General features: G+C 38.9%; 1 protein-coding gene across 3 annotated transcripts in view; it reads right to left on the bottom strand.

Moving 5' to 3' along the window:
* Positions 1–456: 456 nt before the first annotated feature.
* si:ch211-278j3.3 (E3 ubiquitin-protein ligase RNF19B) overlaps positions 457–23,042 on the bottom strand; it is a 27,883-nt gene continuing 5,297 nt past the window's right edge. Inside the window, exons 1-10 of one of the 3 annotated variants that reach the window (XM_042226526.1) lie at positions 21,931–22,943; positions 18,518–19,060; positions 17,547–18,034; positions 14,436–14,641; positions 13,196–13,343; positions 10,577–10,739; positions 10,082–10,196; positions 6,010–6,141; positions 5,600–5,870; positions 458–3,923 (exon numbers count right to left, since the gene is read on the bottom strand). In XM_042226526.1, coding sequence (XP_042082460.1) covers positions 3,635–3,923; positions 5,600–5,870; positions 6,010–6,141; positions 10,082–10,196; positions 10,577–10,739; positions 13,196–13,343; positions 14,436–14,641; positions 17,547–18,034; positions 18,518–18,670 — 1,965 coding nt within the window. In that variant the 5' untranslated portion in view covers positions 18,671–19,060; positions 21,931–22,943 and the 3' untranslated portion in view covers positions 458–3,634. Of the gene's footprint in view, positions 3,924–5,599; positions 5,871–6,009; positions 6,142–10,081; positions 10,197–10,576; positions 10,740–13,195; positions 13,344–14,435; positions 14,642–17,546; positions 18,035–18,517; positions 19,061–21,930; positions 22,944–23,042 lie in introns of those variants that run through there. The other 2 variants (XM_005914399.3, XM_005914394.3) reach the window with 2 other exon arrangements.

Raw genomic sequence — 23,042 nt, 5'->3', positions numbered from 1 at the left:
TTGACTAGAAACAACCCTACAGTTTTATTTAAGGGTGGAGATAAAATCATTAGCTACTGCTGACCATTTTCTGCCTTCTGTTTTTTTTAATGTTTTTTCCACATGTCCGTCTATGTTTCTTGTTAATTATAAACAAAGTAACAAAAGTAGTCAAAAGTCGAAATAATAAATAATTTGTTGGTATTTTGGCGCCATCTTTCGATTGTAGCTCGAAATTGAAATTTTTTTGTAATAACTGCTGTGACATCTTCACCTACTCGACAACATTTAGTAAGATTGTAAACAGATTAAAATGTCACTAAAATTTAAATGGCACGGAGAAAGTGCTTTAGTTTTAAAAGATCTCAAGACAAAAGGATAAAAATTCTGCACTCTAAATGTAAAATGAAACCAAAATATATAAAATTAAAGGTTTATTTATTTAATGAAACTAAACGTATACCAACCACGTATATTTTATTTAACCAGATTCCATTAAATTTAACACTTTACTTACTCTTACACCTGTAATTTAATTAGTTAAAGTCAGCATATTGTGCATTTTTTAACGCAAGGGGCTAAAATCCACTGGTGTACCTTTAACATAAGCAAATATCTTTCTTTGATGTGTTCTGCCCAGGTTTCATATATTTCCCAATACCAAATAACAATCATAACATTTACAAACATTTGTTTCATATGTGATTATGCAATATTAAGACACAATGGTCTACAATTGTGGTGAGAAGTTTATATGTGCAGATCATCGGCATGAAGGTCATGCTTGTCATGCTAATTTGGAGAATTTAATGATTTCTTTAAACAGCATATATCTTAAATGGCTATAAAAACAAGAACTGGGTACACAAGTTTGAATTGCTTTCTCTTTTCTCTAAGAGAAAGAAGATTTTCTGTAATTCACACAGGGTCAAAAGTATACATACAGCTTTGTATACTTTGACCACATATTTTTGGTGGTCATCAGCAAAAGTCTAGCTGGATATTTGATAACTCTTCTTGGCACAATTTCATTTAAATTGTCTGGTTTCCTAGCATGGACCAAGCTTTTAAGTGTGGTGGACAAATTTTCAACAGGGCTGAAAGTCGAGGTTTTCAAAAGGCCATTCCAGAAGCCTTCCAGTTAGCCTGCTTTGTCCATTCAAAAAAACAATTCTGATATGTGTATGGATCATTGTTCTATTGAAGCACTCAACTGTATCTGAGTTTTAACTGCTTAGCTGTTAATGTGAGGTGATGTTGAAGATTTTGAAAGTAGTCCCCCTTCCTAATTATTCCATCCACTGTACAATGGATCAGTACCACTAATAGCAAAACAACCCCAGCACATGATGCTACCAGCACCATGCTTGACAGTTGGTGCATAGTTCTTGGGTTTGAAAGCCTCACCTTTACGCCTCAAACATACTTCTGGTCATTCTGGCCAAATAGTTCAGTCTTTGTCTTGTCTGATCACAGAAGCTCTTTCCAGAAGGCTTGTTCATTTCATTTGAGCTTTAAAGTATTGGTTTTGGAGCAGGGGCTTCTTTCTTGGTGAGCACTTTCTCAGCTCATAATGATGTAAAACTTGCTTTACAATGGACAGTGACGCCAATGTTCCAGCAGTTTCCAGTTCATGGCACATTTAAGCCTTTGTGGTTCCTGGATTGTTTCTCGCTAACCTAACCAATTTCCTTTCATCTGAGGGTGGCAATTTGGGTCTTCTTCGATACTTTGGCAAAGTGTTGATGGGTCCAAATAATTTGTACTTACAAACAATAGTTTGAACTGATGATCTTGCAATTTGCAGTTGTTTTGAAATGGCTCCAAGAGACCTTCATGACTTGTGTAAATATTCATTTTTTTTGAGTTTTATTCAAACAAACTCTTTTTGTGCTGGCAAAGAGAAACAAAGACTAATGGGGCCGAATTAGGCCTCATTAGGCCTTGTCAAGTTAAAAGACACAGAAGAACCTTTACCACCACAAAAAATAAGTGAGTGTATGTACATATTTGAGCCAGTATGCATACTTTTAACCCCGTGTGAATTACACCCAATTCTTTTTTTTTTTAAAAAGTCATTAAAGATGTATGCTGTACAATCATTCCACTCTGGACAAAGAACAGTTCAAAGAAATAATTTAAAGCCACCACCTTACCCTAACATCCATGCCCATGGATGAGTTAATGTAATCTTCTGACCACAACTACAAGAACTTGTACCAAAGAAAAATAATTTTTGAGACATAGAGAACATGAAGTTTGTTTTTTTCCTTCATGGTGAAATATTTATTTAAATTCTCTCCACAACCCAGCACAGATTACAACTTCTCATTTTAAGTCTAAGCTCATCTCACAAGTATTTCACACTCAGGAAGCTAAGCAGTGCGTGTACTGTATAGTCACGGATTTCTCACAAATCATCTAGAACGAGTTATTACGGTTTAGCCTGCGGTGGCATGCTTGCTGTTGTAGTAATTTCGGTGCTCTGTGGTCATTTGAGAGAGTCTTTAGTTTATATTTAATGCCCTGAGCAGCACACACTACTGCAACTACACTGACTGCTTTGCATGTGATCATGTGAGTATGTGCCAATCTGCACGTGTTAATGTGTTGCTATTCTGGATACAGCAAGTTGGAGAACCATGCAGCGTTTTAAAATTCAAGAAGGTTGTGTCGCTCCCGCGTCGTCCTGCATCAGAGTGAGCATTTTTACAAACTAAAGAATCGTGTCCCTCTTCAGTTTAAAAAAAGAAACAGCTTCTTGAAAGCTGCACTGAAACAATGCAAAAGAAAAACCTCTGACCCCGCCTCCACCTGTTTTCATGGAAGACTGGATCTGTGATAAATCGTAATTCTTGGTATTTAGAAGCCCTCTAGTCACTGGCACATTGTCACAGAGCACCCCTGAATCCAATAAAAAATAGCAGTTCGAGGCTTTAGTTTCAAATTTAATCTTCCACTAGACTTCTTTGACAGAAGCGTAATCGAACAGTGCAGCATGCATCATCTGTTTAAGGTTGCCCAATTCATGTGTGAACACTGCATCATAAGATGCTTGAAATACCCATTTAGATTAAAACAAAAGAAAAAATCATCCTGTTGTGCAGCATGTTTTGGGAAAATGCTTACATCAAGTCACTGACAGGACATTTGTTAGAGTCTTAGTCCCCCATAAAACAATTCATGCTTCTGGTGGTCTCTGAATTTGTAAAGGGTGAGGAAGGCAAGATCGCTGAAAGAGCAGAGCCAGATGAAGGGGAGGACTTCATGAAATAGACTTAAATGAGAGGGAGAGAAAGGTAGTTTCTTTTAGAAAGGACAACATAGGAAAAAAAAACAGACTGGACTAGTCGGCTAACATGCTCTCCTGTCTGCTTTACAGTATATAGCCCTCCTGGGTTTTTTAAAATATCATAGCCTCATGCTTTTTGTCTCATACACACACTCAAACACACACTCTCATCTTTATTTCTAAACCCGCATCTTCCTCAGAGGGTGCAGCTACAAGGCATCTGGTTGGAGGGCCCATCTTGGAAGCAGAAGGTGACCTTTGCCAACTATTCTCAGGTCAATCCAAGGTCAGGTGATGGATTAGTGTACATCCATAAAACCTGACGAAATCTTCAACCAAGCACAACACCTGCATTGAAGAACCTCATACACCGTCCGTTTCAAAGACTGGGAAAACCGTCCCTTCGTCTTCTCCCGTTTCCCCTCCTGGTTTCTCTCGTCCTTCCTGCTCCTCTCCTCCTCCTCTTCCTTCTCCCCCCTCTCGTCTCTCTTCTCGTTCTGAGGCACACGGGTAGTCTTGGGACTGGGGCTGCGGCTGTCCCAGTGACTCCGTTGACAAGCTGCGGCTAGACAGGATGCTACTTAGGCTGGACTGGCGGGCGCCCCTGGGGTGGGTCTCAATTTCAACGCGAACCTCAATATTCGTTCTTTCCCTGCGGTCACAATGAAGAAACACAGTGGAGTCATTATACAGTACCGTCCAAAAATATTGCCATTCCATAGTGCACTCCAGTCGATCCAAAAATCATTATTCAGCAGAAGACATCAAGCTCACAGAGCAAGTCATAAAGAGCTGTCATTGGTGATGAGACATAGTGGAACACAGAGTCCTGACCAAACATTATCGAATCAGTCTAGAAATGCATTTACAAGAAATACAAGCAAGTACTTGCACAAGTACTGTTTTAAAAGCAAAGACTGATATACAGAATACTGTGGTGGTTTGCTTCAGTTGTTTGTGCATTTGTCTATTTGGTTACTGCTCCATTAACTTTAAGATGTATCTCCTGAACTCTAATAGCAATATGTAACAGCTGCTTTATCCCACTGACTAACAAGTGGTGGTAATGCACCAACAAATGCAGCAATGGCCCAGCCTCCGCTGCAGAAGAGGACTGCTTGCAAATAAACAGAGATGGGTGCTTTTCATTTTTCTGTTTTGTGCCTCCTCACCTCCTCTCTACTCCATCCACCTGTCGCTGACGTGAAAATGAATCTAAGCATGTTAAAGGAAGTCTGAATACCTAAAAGGGTCTCTCAAAGAGGGAGGAGTGAGGAGACAGGGTGTATCCTCTATGGAAGTCAGACTATACGCACCACGGGGAAAGTCAGACTTAGCAAATATATGTTTGTAAGACTAACAAAAAATGTATATACACAGCTATTCTGGTGTCAAGATCCATGGAGTGTTGACCCAGAGTTTAGAGTTTTGTCAGTTCTTTATTCTTTTTGGATTTTTAAAGTGGTTTATGTTAATAGTGTTTTTGTAATTTCTTGGTCTTACAAGTTATTTTGATCCCTGGTTTTGGTTCCCTATTGTTTTGTTATTTTTGCCTCTACTTCTTAGTATCGATGATTTTAGGTTTATTAGTTCCCTTTAGCATTCCTGTCCTGTTCCCTCTGTCTCATCTTTGTGTTAGCCTTGTCTGTCTGCAAGTTAATCTCATTATCCGGTCCTGTTCTGTCTCTCCTCCTGTTTAATTCCTGTTTTGTTCTCTGTGTCTTGTGTCGAGCTCAACTTCCCGCATCTTGTCATCTCTGATTTGTTCCCGCCGTGTCTCCCATCTGTCAGTGTAAATAAAGGCTAGCACTCCATCATTTTTCAAGTTTAAATCAATGATGCCATGAAAACTTTTATGCTCATCTAACAAAGATAATAAAATGCAGCGGCCGGCTGCTGTAACAAAACAGATGACGCAGCTGCGCCAAAGTGAAATTACTTTAAAATGACAGCTCCGTAGCGAGGAGGACTCTGCTTTCTTGATATGTTCCACTCTTCCACTCGCATCTCAGATAGCAGTGACTTCAAGCCAAACATTTTCTTGATTAACTCTGAATAACTTTTGTTTGCTTACAAGAAAATTTCCACAAGATATCTTTAATTTAATTGCGAGAGCATACCTAAAACCTTTACACACAATACTGTGCAAGTGGCAAGTTATTTTATATAAACATTAATGCATCAGTCATTGGACAAACAAGTTACTGAGCTTAAGTATAGGAATTAAAGCAGGAGAAACTATAAACTGGTTGCTTTCAGATATTAAGATATTAAAGTCCTGTGTAAAAACATGTAAACATCTGAGGAAATTGTAAAGGCAATATTTACCTTAAAGGAATCATTTGCATCTCATCAGTCTTGTTATCAGGCACAATAACCACCTTGCAGTCAGACTGGCTGTCCTGCTGGGTGTATCCATGGCGTTTTGTGGCTTCATCCAATCCGGCATATCTATCTGGCTCTGGCGGTGTGGTGCTCGTACTTGGGAGGTCGCCTACTTCCTGTACACTGACTCGAACTTCTTGGACGCTGGTGTTGTTGAGTGCTGGGTTGTTCTGACCCGTCCAGTGATCACTGACTACATGAGAGAATAGAAGATCTATAAGAGAAGTTGAAACTTCATCAGATCGGGTCAAAATTCGGGGCACAAATCATAACCGACTACTCATGTATGCCTTCATACGGTCAGACAGTATCCCTAACTTGAACTATAGACTGATTAAATTATTGATACTCACAGTTGGCTAAGTCTTCCAGCTGGATTTTGTGTGTTTCAGGGGGCTCACTCTGCGGTCGACACCAACCGTTCCTACAGAGTGACATGGGAACGACCCCATAGACATAAGTCAGCATTAGCGGTACACCCACACCTGAAAGAAAACAGCAAAGAGTAAAGACCTCGTTCTTAACATATTTTTCATAATGACTTTTCTGGACTTTGTGCTTAATGTTAATAATCATATAACCGAAATGTCTTTGTAATGGTGAAGCACTGGATTACAGATAGGCCCGTAAGGGTTTTTGAGCATTGTCTTGCCTCTGTGCGCTACGGTAGTGCATTTGAAATCAAAATATGATGATATGATCGATCTCCAAAGGTTGATTCAGTTCATCTGGACGTAGTGTTTTCAGTGGGAGAAATGTTTCGTCACTCATCCAAGTGACTTCTTCAGCCTTAGCTGACTGCAGTTTTCCCCAATCTTATAAACAGTACATTTGACCTCCCAGCTCATTGTTCCTTCAGTGGGCTGGTTTCAGTCATTATGTAAATGTACTGTTTCTAAGATTGGGGAAACCTGCAGTCAGCTGAGACTGAAGAAGTCACTTGGATGATTGAGAATGCATCAAGACATGATGCATTTTCAATCATTTTTACACAAAGTGCCCCTTTAAGGACTTCAGTTATTGTCTTTTTATCATTATCATTATTATTATTATCACAACAACAACACAAAACAAACACAAGGGGGAGCCTTTCCCGCTTTACCCTGGACTGGACACATTCAAGCTGCCAGGCATTTATAGACACAGGCTTGTTTTTTAAGGCGTTTTAGCCACAAGTAACTGGAAAAAATTAGGCATATAGAGTGGACCTATAAAAGGAAGAAAAACTCATTTTCTCTGAAATTATATCCTCATAATTATTATGTTCTTTAAGTGAGTAACATTGGTTTCCTTCCAAGCTTTTCTAAAAATAATTTTAGTTGCAGACATCCAGGCAACTGGATCTTCCTTTAGTCATCTATTTTATGTGCTGTTTGTAAGAAGCTGTGTTTTGCTCTATTTTAGCAATAACAAACTTTTTTTTAACTTTCCTATTTCGTCCTTTTGATCATGATCCTCATTTATATATAGGATTTTATGCTGTATGTAGTATTTATTATAGGAGGCAAATAATTAGAAAGAGAGGTGAAATGTGTTTCCTGGTTAATTACTGTTATTAATATGAACTGATTATGGTGCGGACAATTGCGCAGTAGACACCTAAACAAAAAGTGTCTTCTTTGTTACATTTGTGAATGTAGAGATGAACACAAATGTTTCCTTAGAAGCTCTAAAAATGTGCAGTACATACCCTGTCAGGATACAATAAGACAGTTTTCACAAAAATAGATCATTAGTCACTCTTATGGATCGACTCATCATAATAGCAGAGCAAAGTTAGAATGTTGCAGGACACAGCTGCGCTGGGAAAGTCAAATTTTATTTAACGAGCTGTACTTCTTTCGATTGTCCTTCGTAACCTTCACAAAAGTGCTTTGAATAAAGCCCAAGCTTGGTGACCAGCAGCCTCCCTACGCTGTGCAATTATGCAACCTGTGATTGAGACAGGAGTTTGAGAACACAAAGAAGAGTGCCAGCCAAACAAAGGGACATCATTAACACAGCAGGAACACTGGGGCGCTATTGACTCAGCAAGAGGGTGAAACCAGGGCAAGAGGATGAACCTGCCAGCCAAACAGATCACACAGGGAGAGGAGTGAAAGCGAAAGACAGTGTGCGTCTGTGTCCAAGAGAGACACACAAAAAAAACAGAGTGCTTTGACTCAAATATGAGAAACAAAACAACAGTTGGAGGGCAGTGAGAGCACAAAATAGAAGATGTTCGACAAAACACATGGCGGAATGAAGTAAAAAATGAAGTAAAAATGGCTAAAGAAACTGCACAGTATGCAAGCACAGTAGTACATGCAGGGGTAAGAGGTAAGGTGACGAGTACAATGCGGCTAAATGTGTCTTTGAGTTTGTGTGCGGCAAGCGAGGACCAGTCAGAGTGGGGTACAGTTATGGCTGTGACACTGCAGGGGAAAGATAAGACGCTACTGAAGTCTTACGAATTTCTGTCACGGCTGAGACTGTTACCTAAAGTAGCATGAGTCACTGAAATGCTACTTTGCACTGTGTGTGTGTGTGGAGCAATGAAATAAAGTGGTATGTTTGTATACAGAAGCCTGGCTTGTGGATATTTGTATGGCTGGCACTAAACCCTATGCAGATTGCTTGGCTGCATATTCAGATCTGTAGAATTTATGGAAAAAATACAGCAGGTTAGGAAAAATTCTTCACTGTCTTGCTGAGTTATATAGTTATATATATAAAATAAACTGTACAATACTGCATAGAGGTAACACATGCAGCCTTATTAATTAAAAGTCAAGGATGAGTTTAGAAAACAAATAGATTTATGATTTTTGGGGATTTTTCTTTTGCTTAGCAGGATGTTTTAGAGCTGCTGTTAGGTCAGACATATCAGTGTGAGCTAACACAGAAGGCATCAGTATCAGTCCATCATCAAACTTTCAGGGTGAAAGCAAAAATACAGTCATGTAAAAAAGAAAGTTTTCACAGCACTCTATGCTCTAACTCGCATCAAGTACATCCTTGATGCTTTTTATAAAAAATAACAGGGAACGTAGCAGCCGGGTGCTGCTAGTCGAACACACTTACCACCTCTGTAAAAGTAGAAGTTTTGGCAGTTTGCTGGTCTGAAGCATTCAGTTGTATGTTACCACAATGATACAACCTTCCCAGGAGTGAACACCCCACCAAATTCAACCAAAGATCAGGCTGTGCAATGCTCAGGAAAAGTGAAAAAAAAAACAAAAACAAAACAAGAGCTACACCTCAGGTTTGTAAATGTTAATGCACATGACCGTACAAGTAAAAAAAAGAAAAGACTAGTAAGAAAAGACTAGAAAACATGTAAATATAAGAAAAAGACTGAAAAATGTGGCTTATTAGGTAGGGTTACTGGGAGAAAGTCTTTCTAAACATCTTTCTAAAAAGAACATAAGAGCACATAAGACCAAAGTGGAGATGCTTGGTCATAATCCACAGCAGCATGCTTGGGAAAACTAAACACAGCATTAAGCAAATCAACATAAACACCTCATAGCAACTGTTAAGCACGGTGGTGGAGGCGTGATGACTCGGGCTTGTTTTATAGCCAGAGGACCCGGGCATCTTTCAGTCGCTGGGTCAACCATGAACTCCACTAGAGCCAAAGCACTCTAGAGTCAAATGTGGCAGCTAAAGCTTGGCTAAAATTGAATCATGCTACTGGACAATGATCCCAAGCAGAGCAGCAACTCTAATACAGGATGCCCAAAAAAGAAAAGAATCAGATGTTGAAGTGGCACAAAGTCCAGACCTCAGCCTGAGTGAAATACTGTGACAGTACCTTAAGTAAGCTGTGCATAAACAAGTGCCAGCAAACTTCAATGAACTGAAGCAACACCGTAAAGAAGAGTGGGCCAAAATTCCTCCACAATGATGTGAAAGACTGATACAGTCATACAGAAAGCGTTTACTTGAATTTGCGACTGGCAAAGATGTTTCCACAAGTTACTAAATCATATGGCACGCTCAGTTTTTGAATGGACTGAACGTATTTTACAAAAGGTTTACTTATTCCTTTCATTTTACGTTTTAAATTGAGTTCATTGCATGGTAAAAGATGAGGGTTCGCTCCTACAGTTCTCACTCTGATCACTGAGGAAACTATCCAAGATGGCCCAGAAAGAGCTGTGTGCTAGTCAAACTTTTCAAAAGTGACTTTCTGAGCATTGCCCTAGAAAAACTCTGACAAAACTACATCTTATTATACCGAAAGAGAAAGATCTGTCGAATTATCATTTTTAGCATCTTAGAGCTCCAAAGGGGATACATTTTCTGCAGTTTTATCCATTTTTTTTTTACTGAAATTCATTCTTTATAACACAAGATCAACAACAACAATATTTTGCCCTTTGAATTTTCTCTCTGGTTTGCAGGATAAAAAATGTAACATTACTATTATATGTTCCTTACCCACAGTGACAGCTGCTATGACCGGCGACACAAACACTGACATCATCACCCCACTTGCCACAGTCAAGTAGTGCTTACTTCCTGAGATATTGTTTTTCTTACAACGACCATGGACCTGAAAGGTAATAAACAGAGCACAAATCACATTACTGAAATTCAAAGTGCTCCAAGTTTTCATTTTCTATCTCTGCAGCCACTTACTCATGCCCAATAACACACACACACACACACACTGCAGCATGCCTGTGAAGACTTTATAAGACACACCATGGCTCTGACAAAAAGAAAACTAATCATATCTAAGGGGATTTCATTTGCAGCTTAATTTCCCTAGGACATGTTTTTAGTTTCTAAGGTAAGGTAAGCTTTGATCTACTAGTCACATGTGAAGTGTAGGGTAAGCAGACATCTTATTGCTATAAACAGCATAAAACAATACATTAATATACAGCACAAAGTTAACAAGTTACACAGTGTGACATGGGCTTTACTGACCTTGCGGCCCATGTAGATTGGTATCCCCACAATGATGACTGGGATGGCGATGCCTGCTATAAGGGAGATGACCACAGGTGCTCCGAGCAACATGCCCACCTGCCACAGTACCTTGCGGGTTTGAGACCATGGCTTCTTCCCCCAGAATGTACATCCTGAGGGACTGAGAGACAAAGCAGACACATCAGGAGAGATCAGTTACTGTAAAACAACAAAAGATTTGGTACAGACATTCCCTGCAGACTTGGTGATCCCTTACAGTAACTCCCTTTTGATGTGCAAAAACAAATTAAATTCCTGTCAAAATGAGCGGTACTTTATTTTAAGACTTCAAATAAATGCCCTCATAATCATTTGCTATAACCAACAAAGCATCATCATGTACGTCTGATGTCATATAAACCATTTTTGATATGCATTCCTTATTAAAGTCCTGCTTTCATTTCCTGAAGTGCAATCATTTACTACTTATAATTTATTCAAATACTCATTTATCATATTTAACCATTTACGTTTGAGAAATTAGTAAAACAAAGCTGCCTGGATTGGTTTATCAGCAATAGCTAGTCTCTTACTTAAAATATGACTGGCTAAAAAAGTCTATTTTGCCTTCAGTGTTACCTTAATCTGCTACCAGCCTTTGACGCTGTGGTGTAACATTTAACTGTCTAGAAGAGCAATACAATGTGATGAGTGCTGTCTGATTTTAATCAAGCGGAAAAATAACTTTTATAAAGAACACAAATAGCAGCCAAGGGCTATGTTTTTCTCAAAGTATGCATTTAGGCCACTTTGGGGATTTTTAAAGCATGAGTGGGGGAAATTATGGTAAGAGATTATGGCTGCGTTATTCTGAACTCGCTGTGAGACTTTAAAAGCTTTGCCATTCTGTACAACATCAACTGTAATTTTTTTTATATGAAAGCCAGAAAAGACTGAAGGGAGAGGAGAGAACAAAGGAAGCGGGGAAAGGAAGACAAAATTAAATAAAACAAGGTAATCAGAAATAGTTGGTTCCACATGACAAAAAAAAATACTTTCATTAAATACAGTGCATATTAAGTATCCAACTACAGTGTATTAATTTTTTTTGTTTAATCAAAGTTTAAATGTAGCACTTTGTCTTCCTGGAGAAAATAATTGGTTAGCCTGTATAGGGCTATATTAAGACAGAGTTGATAATAATATATATTTTTTTAAAGTCAGGTTAGTTTTTAATCGTATGCCTGACAATCTGATTACCACGCTTTTGTGGTTTTTAACTGTGTTAAATTATGAATAAGACACAGGTAATATTCCATATATTCCCAATAACATTGTTCAACGTATAGCTGCTACTGCAGGATGAGCATGAACCAGCAGGGGTTAAAATATGCATTGAAATTAAGATTAATGAAGATTATTTATATAGAAACACAAACAAATAAGAGCTTGAGAAACACAGTCTTAGCTCGACTTACACATTGTGCTGATTTAGGAGTATGGAAGGAGAAACACTGGAGGTGAATAACTGATGTCAAGTCAGCAGTGACTCCCTTCCAAGAATGTGAAAACAAATGAAAGCTGAGATGAACCATTTAAACTAGTGCAGCTTCTAAATTATGAAATACGGGCATGCTTCCCTGACTGGCACGGTTTTTATCTCTGACTAGCTACTGCATTGTTGATGCATTAGCAGTTGTGATGCACTGAAGTCGACTGTTTTTAGGATGAACTTGTGCGATTGAATATCCCCCTCAAACATTTTACAGCTACCAAAACCGATGACGGTTGCTTTTGTCTGACCAGCTGCTTATAACTAAGCCTAAGAAATTCAAACCGGGCGATGTTCAGCATTTTTTCTAATAGAAAATATCATCATCAGGCTTCTTAGGCTTACAGCTATAGAGTCAAGGTCCTGGTTTTTCGTCCCAGCGTTTTGAGTTTGTTTTTCATGGTTCTGTCTTTGGTTTAAGTTCATACTCTGGATTATTTTGTTCTGAGTTCAGTATGTCCTTTTGCTCCTGAGTTTTGCTTTCTACAGTTTCTATTTGTTGGTTTCTTGTTTCATTATGTTACTTCCGAGCCTCGTCTTTGTGTTTTGTCCTGGGCATCCCCTGTGTTTAGTCCAAGTTGTCTCCCTGCTTTGCCTTCTGTCTGTGTCAAGTTCACACGTCTTAGTCCAGGTCAGTATTAGTCATTTCCTGTTTTATTTTGATGACATCTTGTCTCTTGGGCTTTCTATTCAGTTCTACTTCCCCTGTCTAATTATCTGAGTGGTTTCAGCAGCCCTCCCACCTGCCACCTGTTCCCTCGTTACCCTCTGTGTACATATTGTCTCATTTTTCCCTTTGCCTTTTGTTGTGTCCTCCTTCATGGTTGTGTTGTCTCTTGCAGTGAGTTTCCTGAGCATTCATAAATGTAGTTTTCCTGTTTTCCTTGTTTTCTGACTTGCATTATTTTTGCACTAAGTTTAAGTTGAACAAAACTGCTTTTGGTTTACCCGTCATGTTTCCGAGTCCTGAGTTTGGGTCCTACTCCTGCCTGCTACACAGCCAACCTTGACATTAGAGTAAGCATTTAATAGGACTTCTGGCTGTTAGTTTTCTTGTTCTTGTGAGTTCAGCATGAACAGCATACCTGAGGTAGTGCACGTCAGTAATCTCCTGCATACACAGCCAGCAGAACTGACAGGCACACACAGTGCAGTTCATACGGTTACAGCTGCCATCATTGGTCTTCATGATGTAGGCACCACAGCGAGGGCATGCTTTGATTTCCTCTGCATCTGCAACGGAGGAAATACTTCAGCTACTACACACTTAACAAGCAATATCTATATGTCATCATAAAGGAACAGTTAAATTTTTTGTAGATATGCTCTATTTTGTTCAGAAAAATATAGTTGGAAAGATGAGACTAAAGTGGAGAATACGTTTACTAATAATGCACAGTCCAAAATAGTCCATCTACACAAACACCTCATACCAGCTGTCAAGCACGGTGGTGGAGGCGTGATGATTTGGGCTTGTTTTATAGCCAAAGGACCTTGGCAGCAGTTATTGAGTCAATTATAAACTCCTCTGTATTCTAAAATATAACAGAATCAAATGTGAGGCCCTCTGTCTGACAGCTAAAGCTTGGCTAAAATTGGATCATGCAACTGAACAATGATCCCAACAACAGCAGCAAATCTACAACAGGATGGCCGAAAAAGTAAAGAATCAAGGTGTTACGATGGCCCAGTAAAGACCTCAACCTGAGTGACTGTGGCAGGACTTTAAGAGAGTTGTGCATAAAAAATAAAAAAATGCTCAATGAACTGAAGTAACATTGTAAAGAAAAGTGGGTCAAAATTCCTCCACGACTTCTACAAGAATCATAAAACTAAATGGAAAACTGTTTAGTTTTCAAGTTAGCTAAAGTTATTTCTACAAGCTACATCATGGTATGTACTTATTTTTTCACCTGACTGCATGGGGTCCTGTAAAAGCTCACCACCCTCCAAAAAACACTTGTTTCTATAATATACCAGGATGTGAACCAAAAGTGACGTAACTTTTCCCAAAATGAAATGTTGCAATGTTACCGTAAGTTACTGGTGCTGCCAAATTTGATGGAAATTATGGAAGAAATTACAGTACAACCATGACAGGATTTCAGTCTGTAGATAAGAAACTTATCTGTTAGACAGATAGACAAGTACAAAATATTTATGACCACATTTTGAGCCCATACTATCTGTCTAACAGACCTGAAAACCATACAGGCCTGGAAGTACTCGTGGCAAAACCAGGTAGACTTTTTCAAGTGGTTGTTTAGAGCAAAGAGGCCCACAAACGACTCGTAGCTTCATTTAATCACATGGCTCCTGTCTCACCTCCTCCAGGTTCTTCATTGAAGACGTACAGTGTAGAGGCATCGTTGCCGCCCGAGGTGTGGCGGGCTCGCTGACGCCGGGCCTGGTCGCACGTCTGGTTGGGGTGCCACAGCTGTCGACAGTGGTAGCAGAACTCTGTGTCACATCCCTCACGGCCACAGCTCAGCTTGGGACACTCTGCACAGCCGTAAGCTATCACAGCATAGCTGAGGAAAGAGAGAAACTACAGATAAAAATGACAGAAAAATATCAGACGTTCGGTTGGCTGATGGGGATTCTGGGGGACGGCTTTCCAGAACTGAAAACCTATCATCTGATAATAAACAGATATATGATAATCTTATTGGCTCCATACCCAAATATGACTTTTAAAACTTTGTATCAATAACTAAATAAAAAAATAAGGCAGTCTGGTCATGTGTGTGTGCTTGTTGTGTTTTTTAACAAACATTCATTTAGTGCAGTGTTGACTTTAAAGTTGTGGTGGTTTTTCTTCTTTGTTGGGTTAGGATTGGGGCAAAACCTACACCTCCCTCGTTGCTAGGAAACTGCAGATTATGTTAAAGTTATGGGCTCTTGATTTTTTTTTAACCTCACATTTGTTAAATAAAATCAAATAAGGTTTATGAGGAATGGAGACAGTACCATCTCCATTTTCTGATACAGGCATGTTCACAAGATTATGTGATTTAGCTACAACCAAAAAATAAAAAAAAGTAAAAGCAATCTTAAATAATCTGAATGCCTCTGGGAATCAAACTCTGCTGTGAAAAACGAGGGCTCTGACAGGCTGGCATTTCCAGCTCTGAGTGGTTTTCTGTTTGTCAGACAGGCGAATGAATCAAACGAGCTGAAGGCGACACAGGCAAGAAGATAATTACAGCGTTACCTTGATTCCACTACGGTGTCAGCCCAGATTTGAAGTGACTTTGATTCTCTAGTCCAACATGTCTGGCTGAAGAACAAAGCTGCTGTTCATGCATAAAATATTTCTAGATACCAGTGAGTATCCTGTATCCATGAAACAAGCAATAATTGGATTATTTATATTGTGTACAAACTTCTACGCTTTGTCATACAGAGAAATTAGAAAGAAACAGCTGCAAAGCCAATGACCACTTTAAGCGATTCTAATCCTACTTTTTTATATATGCACTACACAGACACACACACACGCATATATATATATATATATATATAATTCAACCATTAAAACAAATGTGTATGTTTAGGAATGCAAGGACATAACTGTAATTAATGATTCTGTGTGTGTTGACAAGGCCTAACACATCTAAAAATAGTCTGCTTTGATGAATAATTTGTGTCTGATATGGGTAAGTCAGCTCATTTAACATGTTTGTGTGTGTTAGCCCCAAGGAAAATCCTCTTAGAACAAAGGAGTGCTGGAAATCAAAAGTATTAATTGCTGTTCACAGTGGCCACACTTAAATATAATCCTGTGAATTTCAGAAACGTATAGACCCCCTACTCTGACATCATAAATGTGTGGGGTATGTTTCTGTAACATGTTGGATTATGGTTATAAAATAAATTGAAGCCCAGAGGGTACTTTTAATCTGGTAGAGGTTTTTTGTTTTTGTTTTTTTACTGAGATATCTAAATAATTCCTACTTGTATTACACATGTAGATAAAACATGATTAGCTGCCCTCATAGACCCAAGTGTGTGTTAGACAGTCAGACCTAGGGCAAAAACACACAGTTTTCACACTCTCTCTGAGAGTCTCTCTCCCGACATTATCTTCAGCTAAGCTTCTGTCACTAAGACCTCAGGGAATCTCTACATGTTGGAAACACAGGAATGCACCAATCATAACTGTTAAAGACCAGTTTACATAATTAATCACAGCTTCAAAGTCTCTTTTATGTGAGAAGTGTTATTCACTGTTATTCAAAATGCCATTTTGCACACTTGTACACCCTTCTAATAAATCAAACGCAAAACACACTGAATTTGTTGTAGATATTTTAAAAACAGGATCTCCTGTTTCTCTGCGTTATATTTAATTCACCACTGTGTATTGATTTTTGCTCCTCTCATTCATCATCGCTGAGCAGCAAGTACTGACAGACTTTCACTGAACGGGGTCCTGAGCCCTGGCGCGTACGTGCTTTTGACCACAAAAAAATCCACTGAAAACGTTGCACACAAAAAAATGGACGCACGTCGTGACTTCCCATCAGCCCCCCTTATCCAGTTACCCATGCATGAACATTAAGCTGATATAGCAAAGGATCAGTGTCAGCGCCAGTTCTGAACAACAGAAAAAAAAGAGAGCTGATTGACGCCAATGTCAGCGGAAAGAAAAAAAAATACATCTTTCCCTCGTAAGATTTACGACGACATCAAGGATCGATTTTGTAATGAAATCATATTGCAGCTGAGCTTTGCAGCTCAATGAAAGCTATATTTCAGGCAGTTATTCTGAAGGAAAAAGAGTAACAATACAATGGCGCCATAAATGTTAAGCACGGCACTAATAACATTTTTTAACCGATTAAAGGTGAATGTTTCTTACATCTCACTAAGGAAAATCTTTTAGGTATTTCTGTTTGAGGCCTCAAAGAGTAACTCTTACCAATACGTAGAGGACTGGTTTATTCACAGTCCATTCTCTTTCGGGATCTGCAAAATATATAAACTGCAGCAAACTTGGTGAACTATGGAAAAAGCTTTAAAAATGCTGCCAATTATCCTTTTAAATCCAAGTCAATTATTCTGACAGTGACAAATGCGTCAGTCTTGTGTTTTACAAAATAAAGCCGGCGGTGGGATGACAAGAATTTGACAAGGGCTGCCACATTGTAGTGCTGGATTAGCTCTAATGTTTTTTTTAATAAGTAATTAAATTGTAGTGGATTGTTGCTGTGTCAATCATGTCAATAAAAGACCTATTTTTTCACAAAACAAAGTCATTATTGTTAATTTCCAAAATATTATTCTCCCTTCTAATTAACAGTTTTTTGCTTATATCTTTATTAGATATAAGCAATAAAAAAACAAGATGTTCTAGTTTTATTACAGTACGCTTGAAACTGTTCTTGATGCCTAAAACAGCCTGTTGGTAGATGGTATCAGTTCACGTCTCACCTGCAGTCAGGCGCAGGGCACCAGCGTGTATCTGGATCAGAAGCCAGAAAACGCCTCAACTGGTACTCCTCAAACCTTTCCAGCAATGCCCGATCATCCAGAATGGCACGAACATCCAGAGGTGCCAGTGTTTCCGGGCACTGCGGGCACGCGATGCCCACCCGACTCTCCGATATCTCAATACGCAAGTACTGGCGTAGGCAGTCAGAGCATGCCCTGTGAGAACAGGAGGTGAGTCGCGGGAAGTGGCAGCGCGGTTGACTGAGCAGGCACAGTGGGCATTCTTCTAGGTGTTCGTCCAATAGCTGGTCCTGGCTGGAGGAGGAGAGGGACAGGACATCGGTGGACACCCGGCTGACCCCACCCACGCACTCGACTGTGGCAGCGCTGTTCTCGCCCACCTCAGCCAGTGATGCTGGCGGACCTCCTCCTTCTCCTTTTTCTGCTCCAGAAACTCTTGATTCTCCAGCCTCTTCTGTTGTGAGGTCCTAAGAACAGTTATAGGATATGGTGATTTACCAAATCCAAACACAGCACGCTTATGAGAATGAAGGGCTCTTAGAAATGAAGGGAGTATTGGTAAGTGTGTACATAGCTGGAATGCTGTAATTCATTTGGTTTCTTGGCAACGTCATTTGTACAAATGATCAATTAATTGTACAAACACACTAATGGATTTGTTCAGTAGCAGCGCAGAACAAAGCAAGCAAACGGGCATGGCTCTAAAGTTAATGATCAATAGCTTTGTTGCTTTTCTTTCGACATTTTCTGTGAGACATTTTCATCTTCTGACTGATGCAAGGATAATGATCATGTATGAGCTACAAATTTCAAAAATAAACACAAATTTCAAAATGGTATACATATATGCCATAATACTCTACCATACTCTACCAAAACTTGTATAAACCCAAATAAAGAACTCCTTCATTGCTTACGCTCACTCCAAGCAGACGAAGCATCAATCTTACCTGTTCTGGATGCTCGCTTGGGGACAGGGTAATGGCCACCTCCTCTTTGGGACAGGCTTCCACAGGCCTCTCCGCCCTTGGCTCTGATTTGGGCTTTCGGCTGAAGAAATTTAAGAAGCTCAAGGGCCCAGTCTGCTGCTTGGGCCTCTTCATGGTCTAGAACTAGAGCGGGAGCAGCAGCTGAGGAGAACAGGCCAACGACCATGAGCAGGATGCAAAAGCGATGTTAGAGTACGTGTGTGTTTGTGCGCGGGTGGGCGAGCACAGTGCGCTCTCACAGCTCAGTCTTGGAGCTGGACGGCTGCTCTGTTGTATGAGGGAGGGTGAGTGGGTGAGATGGAGAGAGAGACGACGGGGAGGAGGTAATCCCTGCCTGAGGGGAACATCACCGTTTTGGAGCCTTTCCGAGGCCTGATCATGTGGTTTACTTTGTCTCTCTTCAGTCTTCCTCCTCCACCCACACAGAAGTCTGAATTAGTCCTGAACTGGTCGACTGTTGTTCATCATTTTAGGCTTTTTCTCCACTGTTAGCAGTCCTTCAACCTGGAAACACAAGTAGGTAATGACTATAATGCACAGCAAGAACTACAGACCTTTGGATGTGCATTTTGGTTCACTGGATATCAATTTTCTAAAAATAACATTACAATAAGAAATAAATTAAGAATATCTAGTCATAGCTTCTAAAAAATTGTTTTACACAATGAAAGAGTTTGTCCAAGGTAAAATATTACAATAGAATAACTAGACTCTATATCGATTTTAATTATCATATTTATGTAAATAAAGATTTGTCCAACCTCATCCCATATGGAAAAGATATATCTAAATCTTATAAAGTTTGTATCTGTCTTGTGTGAAACTTGTATGAAAAGCATACAAGAGTGAAAACAGATATAAGATCCCTTGAAAAATTATATAAATGAAACTTGTATGTTTTGGATGCTTACTAAAACAATATATGAAAGTAATGAGAAAGTGGCTACTTTCATGAGTAAATCATATAAGCCTTACATGATTCACTATATGAAGCAAGCCAAATCTGCTTTATAAGTTTTTTCTATTTCTTTTCCATATGGGATAGCTCAGATGAAGTACCAAAACCTGAAGCTAAGAGTCTGTCTCCTAAAGTCAATCCTCTTAAACTTCATTGTTAAAATCCCAACTTTATAGCAGAAGCCAGCATGTCTGACCTGAAACAGAAACATGGTTTTAGTTTCTATGGTTAATTTCCCCCTTTGATACAATCGGTTACAATTAGTTTAGATGACAGTCTATTAAATGGTTTTATGACAATCTTTCTATCAGCAGTCTCCAAAGATTTCAGGTCAAGTCTCCCTGTCATTACTACAGGCATTCCACAGGTTTTCATTGCTAGATGTCTTTTATTCACCTTCTACAGTATAATCTACACCTCCTAAATCTTGAAACCTATTTTTATGCAGATGACACCATCTTATATACCACTGGGTCCTTGTTGATCGGGCTATTGAAAAATCCAAAGTTTGCATTTCAAAATTATCTTATGAAACATAAGCTTGTTTTTCATTCTGATAAAACCAACTGAAAACTATTCACAAGGTCACCAAGGTCAGTATCCACCATACAGTCCATATTAAAACTCTCCAGTGTCATATAAAATACAAATACAAATACAAAAAGCAAATATTGGTTCTCATTAACTGTTGTATTAGGTACAATTTTGTCTGAGCTTGATTATTATTGTAGTGATAGTTTATATGGATACAATGACAGGTCCTTGGACATTTTAAGATTAGCTGTGCCTCTTACTGACATTAAACTTGGAAAAGAACAAATGGAAAGACTACAAAAGACTGCAAAGCTACATTCTGTGATTTCATAGCAGCTTTTTAAAATATGTTAAACTGTATGCAAATGTCCTTGCACATGCTTTTCTTAATTTCTGAACGCCTATAATGTGTCCTTGAATTTTCTGCCTGTCTACTAGTCTGTGTACTCTTAATCTGTAGATGTCATTTGTACACAGGTCTCTCTTGAAAAGCGATCTTGAGTCCATGAGACATCCTGTTTAAAATACTAATAATAACATAACACCAGTATTATAAATGGTGGAGTGCTAATCAGGCATGAGACTGAATGTAATTTCAATCAATCAAACACATTACAGAGATCTGATTTAAAAAACTGATCATCAATAGTGTTGGACAAACAGCTATTTCAAACATAGGGTGTGTCATTTTTACTCTCGAATCTCTGTATGAGATACATTTAAAAATGCAAACACATGGAAGGGTGTTGTCTGCACCATGGCCCGTTTGTCATATAGCCCAGACAAGCAGTGAGGCCATTGCTATGAGACACAAAGAGCAGAAAGATGTGAAACTTGTGACTGATCAGACAAAAAGGACTGGGGAGACAGGAGGGTGAAGCAGTAGAGAGGCGGTGACAGACACCACAGACAACTCATTCTGCATCCATTAGGCAGCAGCAAGCTTTCATAATCAGCCCCAGAGAGCAAAGGGAGCATGAGGTGATTCATGAAACCCCAGACCAATTAAAATAGCTGTCTCCATGCAACTACATCAAATCAGACCAAGGAATATGGACTGAAATGTGATATGATTATAGATCATCTATTTCAAGCTCCCTAGTGCTGCTTTTAGTATTTTTTTAGTTGTGGAAAACAGTAAAATGTATGAAATCTATCTATCTCTTTGCTTGCCTTATCGTTATTATTAAATCAAATTCAATGACTACAGGAGTTGAGGTAATTCTGCAGATATTATAAGCTTCATCATTCTTTAAACAGAGATATACAAAGGATCTGCATTTCTGATACACTGAAGTACCTAAACTGCTCTCTCCCTCTCTGAGACCAGAGTTAGGGCTATACCTTTATTTCATTCGTGTTAAATCAACATGAACAGAATACCCTTTTTAGATCATTACTGTATATGGTAATTTAAGGGTAAAGAACCAACATTCTTGCCCTTTGAAAGTTATCTCCATATACTGAAGAGTCACGTTAATATTTTAGATATATATGACCTTAGTGTACCCCTCTTCTGATCTTCCAGCAGGATAACACATCGTGTCACAAAACTCAAATCATCCCAAACTGGTTTCTTAATTATGACAAGGAATTTACTGCACTCAAATGGCCTCCACAGTCATCAGATCTCAAGATTCGTTTTGAATGTGAAGCCAACAAATCCACAGACAGTGTAATGCTATGGACCAAAATCTCTGAGGAATGTTTTCAGGACCTTGTTCAATCCATTAAAGCACTTCTGAAGGCAAAAGGAGATCCAACCTGGTACTAGCAAGGTCTACAGAACAAAGTGGCTTGTCAGTGTAGATGATAATTGTTGGAACCGATATTCCAATAAGAACTACGAATGTTGTTTAGAGTTGTCTGTAAACATACTCACATTTGACACAGTTACAGCTAGTGTCCACCCAAGTCTTCCAGATTGCTTACTGCCTTGGGAATTCCCTTGAAGAACCCAAAAAAGATACTAAATATGATGGTACTTTTTCAAAAATATTTTTCAAAATCATTAGGAAAAGCTTCAGATCAAGAACCACCAGGGTGTTTTGTATTTCAAATTAACTATCCTTTCTTCAAAACCCACCAGTTTAAAGAATTTGGAGCTCAGAGGTATAAAATCTTTACTTTTGACACATTTATTTAAAAACATCTTTACTACTGGTCCTCAAATGGCTTGGATTTCACATGGATGCCTTTGTTTGCTCTAAAATAAATATTTAAGTAAAGCAATCCAGTGGAAAACACAGCAGCAACCAGCTCATCATTTCTATATCCAGCTATGTCCAGAGTCTAGTAACACAGTTCTATCCTAATATAGCATCCCAATTGTGCATCCACTTGAATTTCCCCATCCGTATTCTGTGGGGACTGACCTTCACCAAAGCACCAACCTCTGTGATGAACACACCACTGAGCTGCTGTTTATTTATAGAAATAATTCCCACAGATGAAAACATCAAAAGCGCACATGCTTATATGCTCACGTACATATAATTATGCAAATGAAGACACTCAAGCGCACGCCGGCAAACTGATGCATGTAGTATTGAGTGTTTTTAAAGCATAGCTCGGTGGGTTTGTTGCTCTACACTATGAGACAGATTGCCAAGCAATTAGACAACACAATTCACTGCCTAACGACTTAGATAAGTTGTCACTGTGAGGAAATGAAGTAAAGATGAAGAGATAAGCAGGCAGTGCCTTTGTAGAGACTGCTCATTTGAGATCAGATTGTACAGAACATTATAGCAACAAGAAACAGAACATCTCAAAATCTAATTGACTAGATTACAGCCTAAAACCACATACTGGATTTCTTTATGGATTCATTGAAGTACAATTTCTGATGTTTTACTAGAATAATTTACCTACTTATATGTTTAACTCTTTTTTGCATTAAGATAAGATAAGATAAGATAAGATAAGATAAGATAAGATAAGATAAGATAAGATAAGATAAGATAAGATAAGATAAGATAAGATAAGATAAGA

The sequence above is a fragment of the Haplochromis burtoni genome, unplaced genomic scaffold (genome assembly GCF_018398535.1).
Source record: "Haplochromis burtoni strain Fernald_Lab_line unplaced genomic scaffold, NCSU_Asbu1 Contig_8, whole genome shotgun sequence".
NCBI lineage: Eukaryota > Metazoa > Chordata > Actinopteri > Cichliformes > Cichlidae > Haplochromis > Haplochromis burtoni.
The sequence above is the reverse complement of the archived record's forward strand: the minus strand, read 5'-3'. Positions and strand labels throughout refer to the sequence as shown.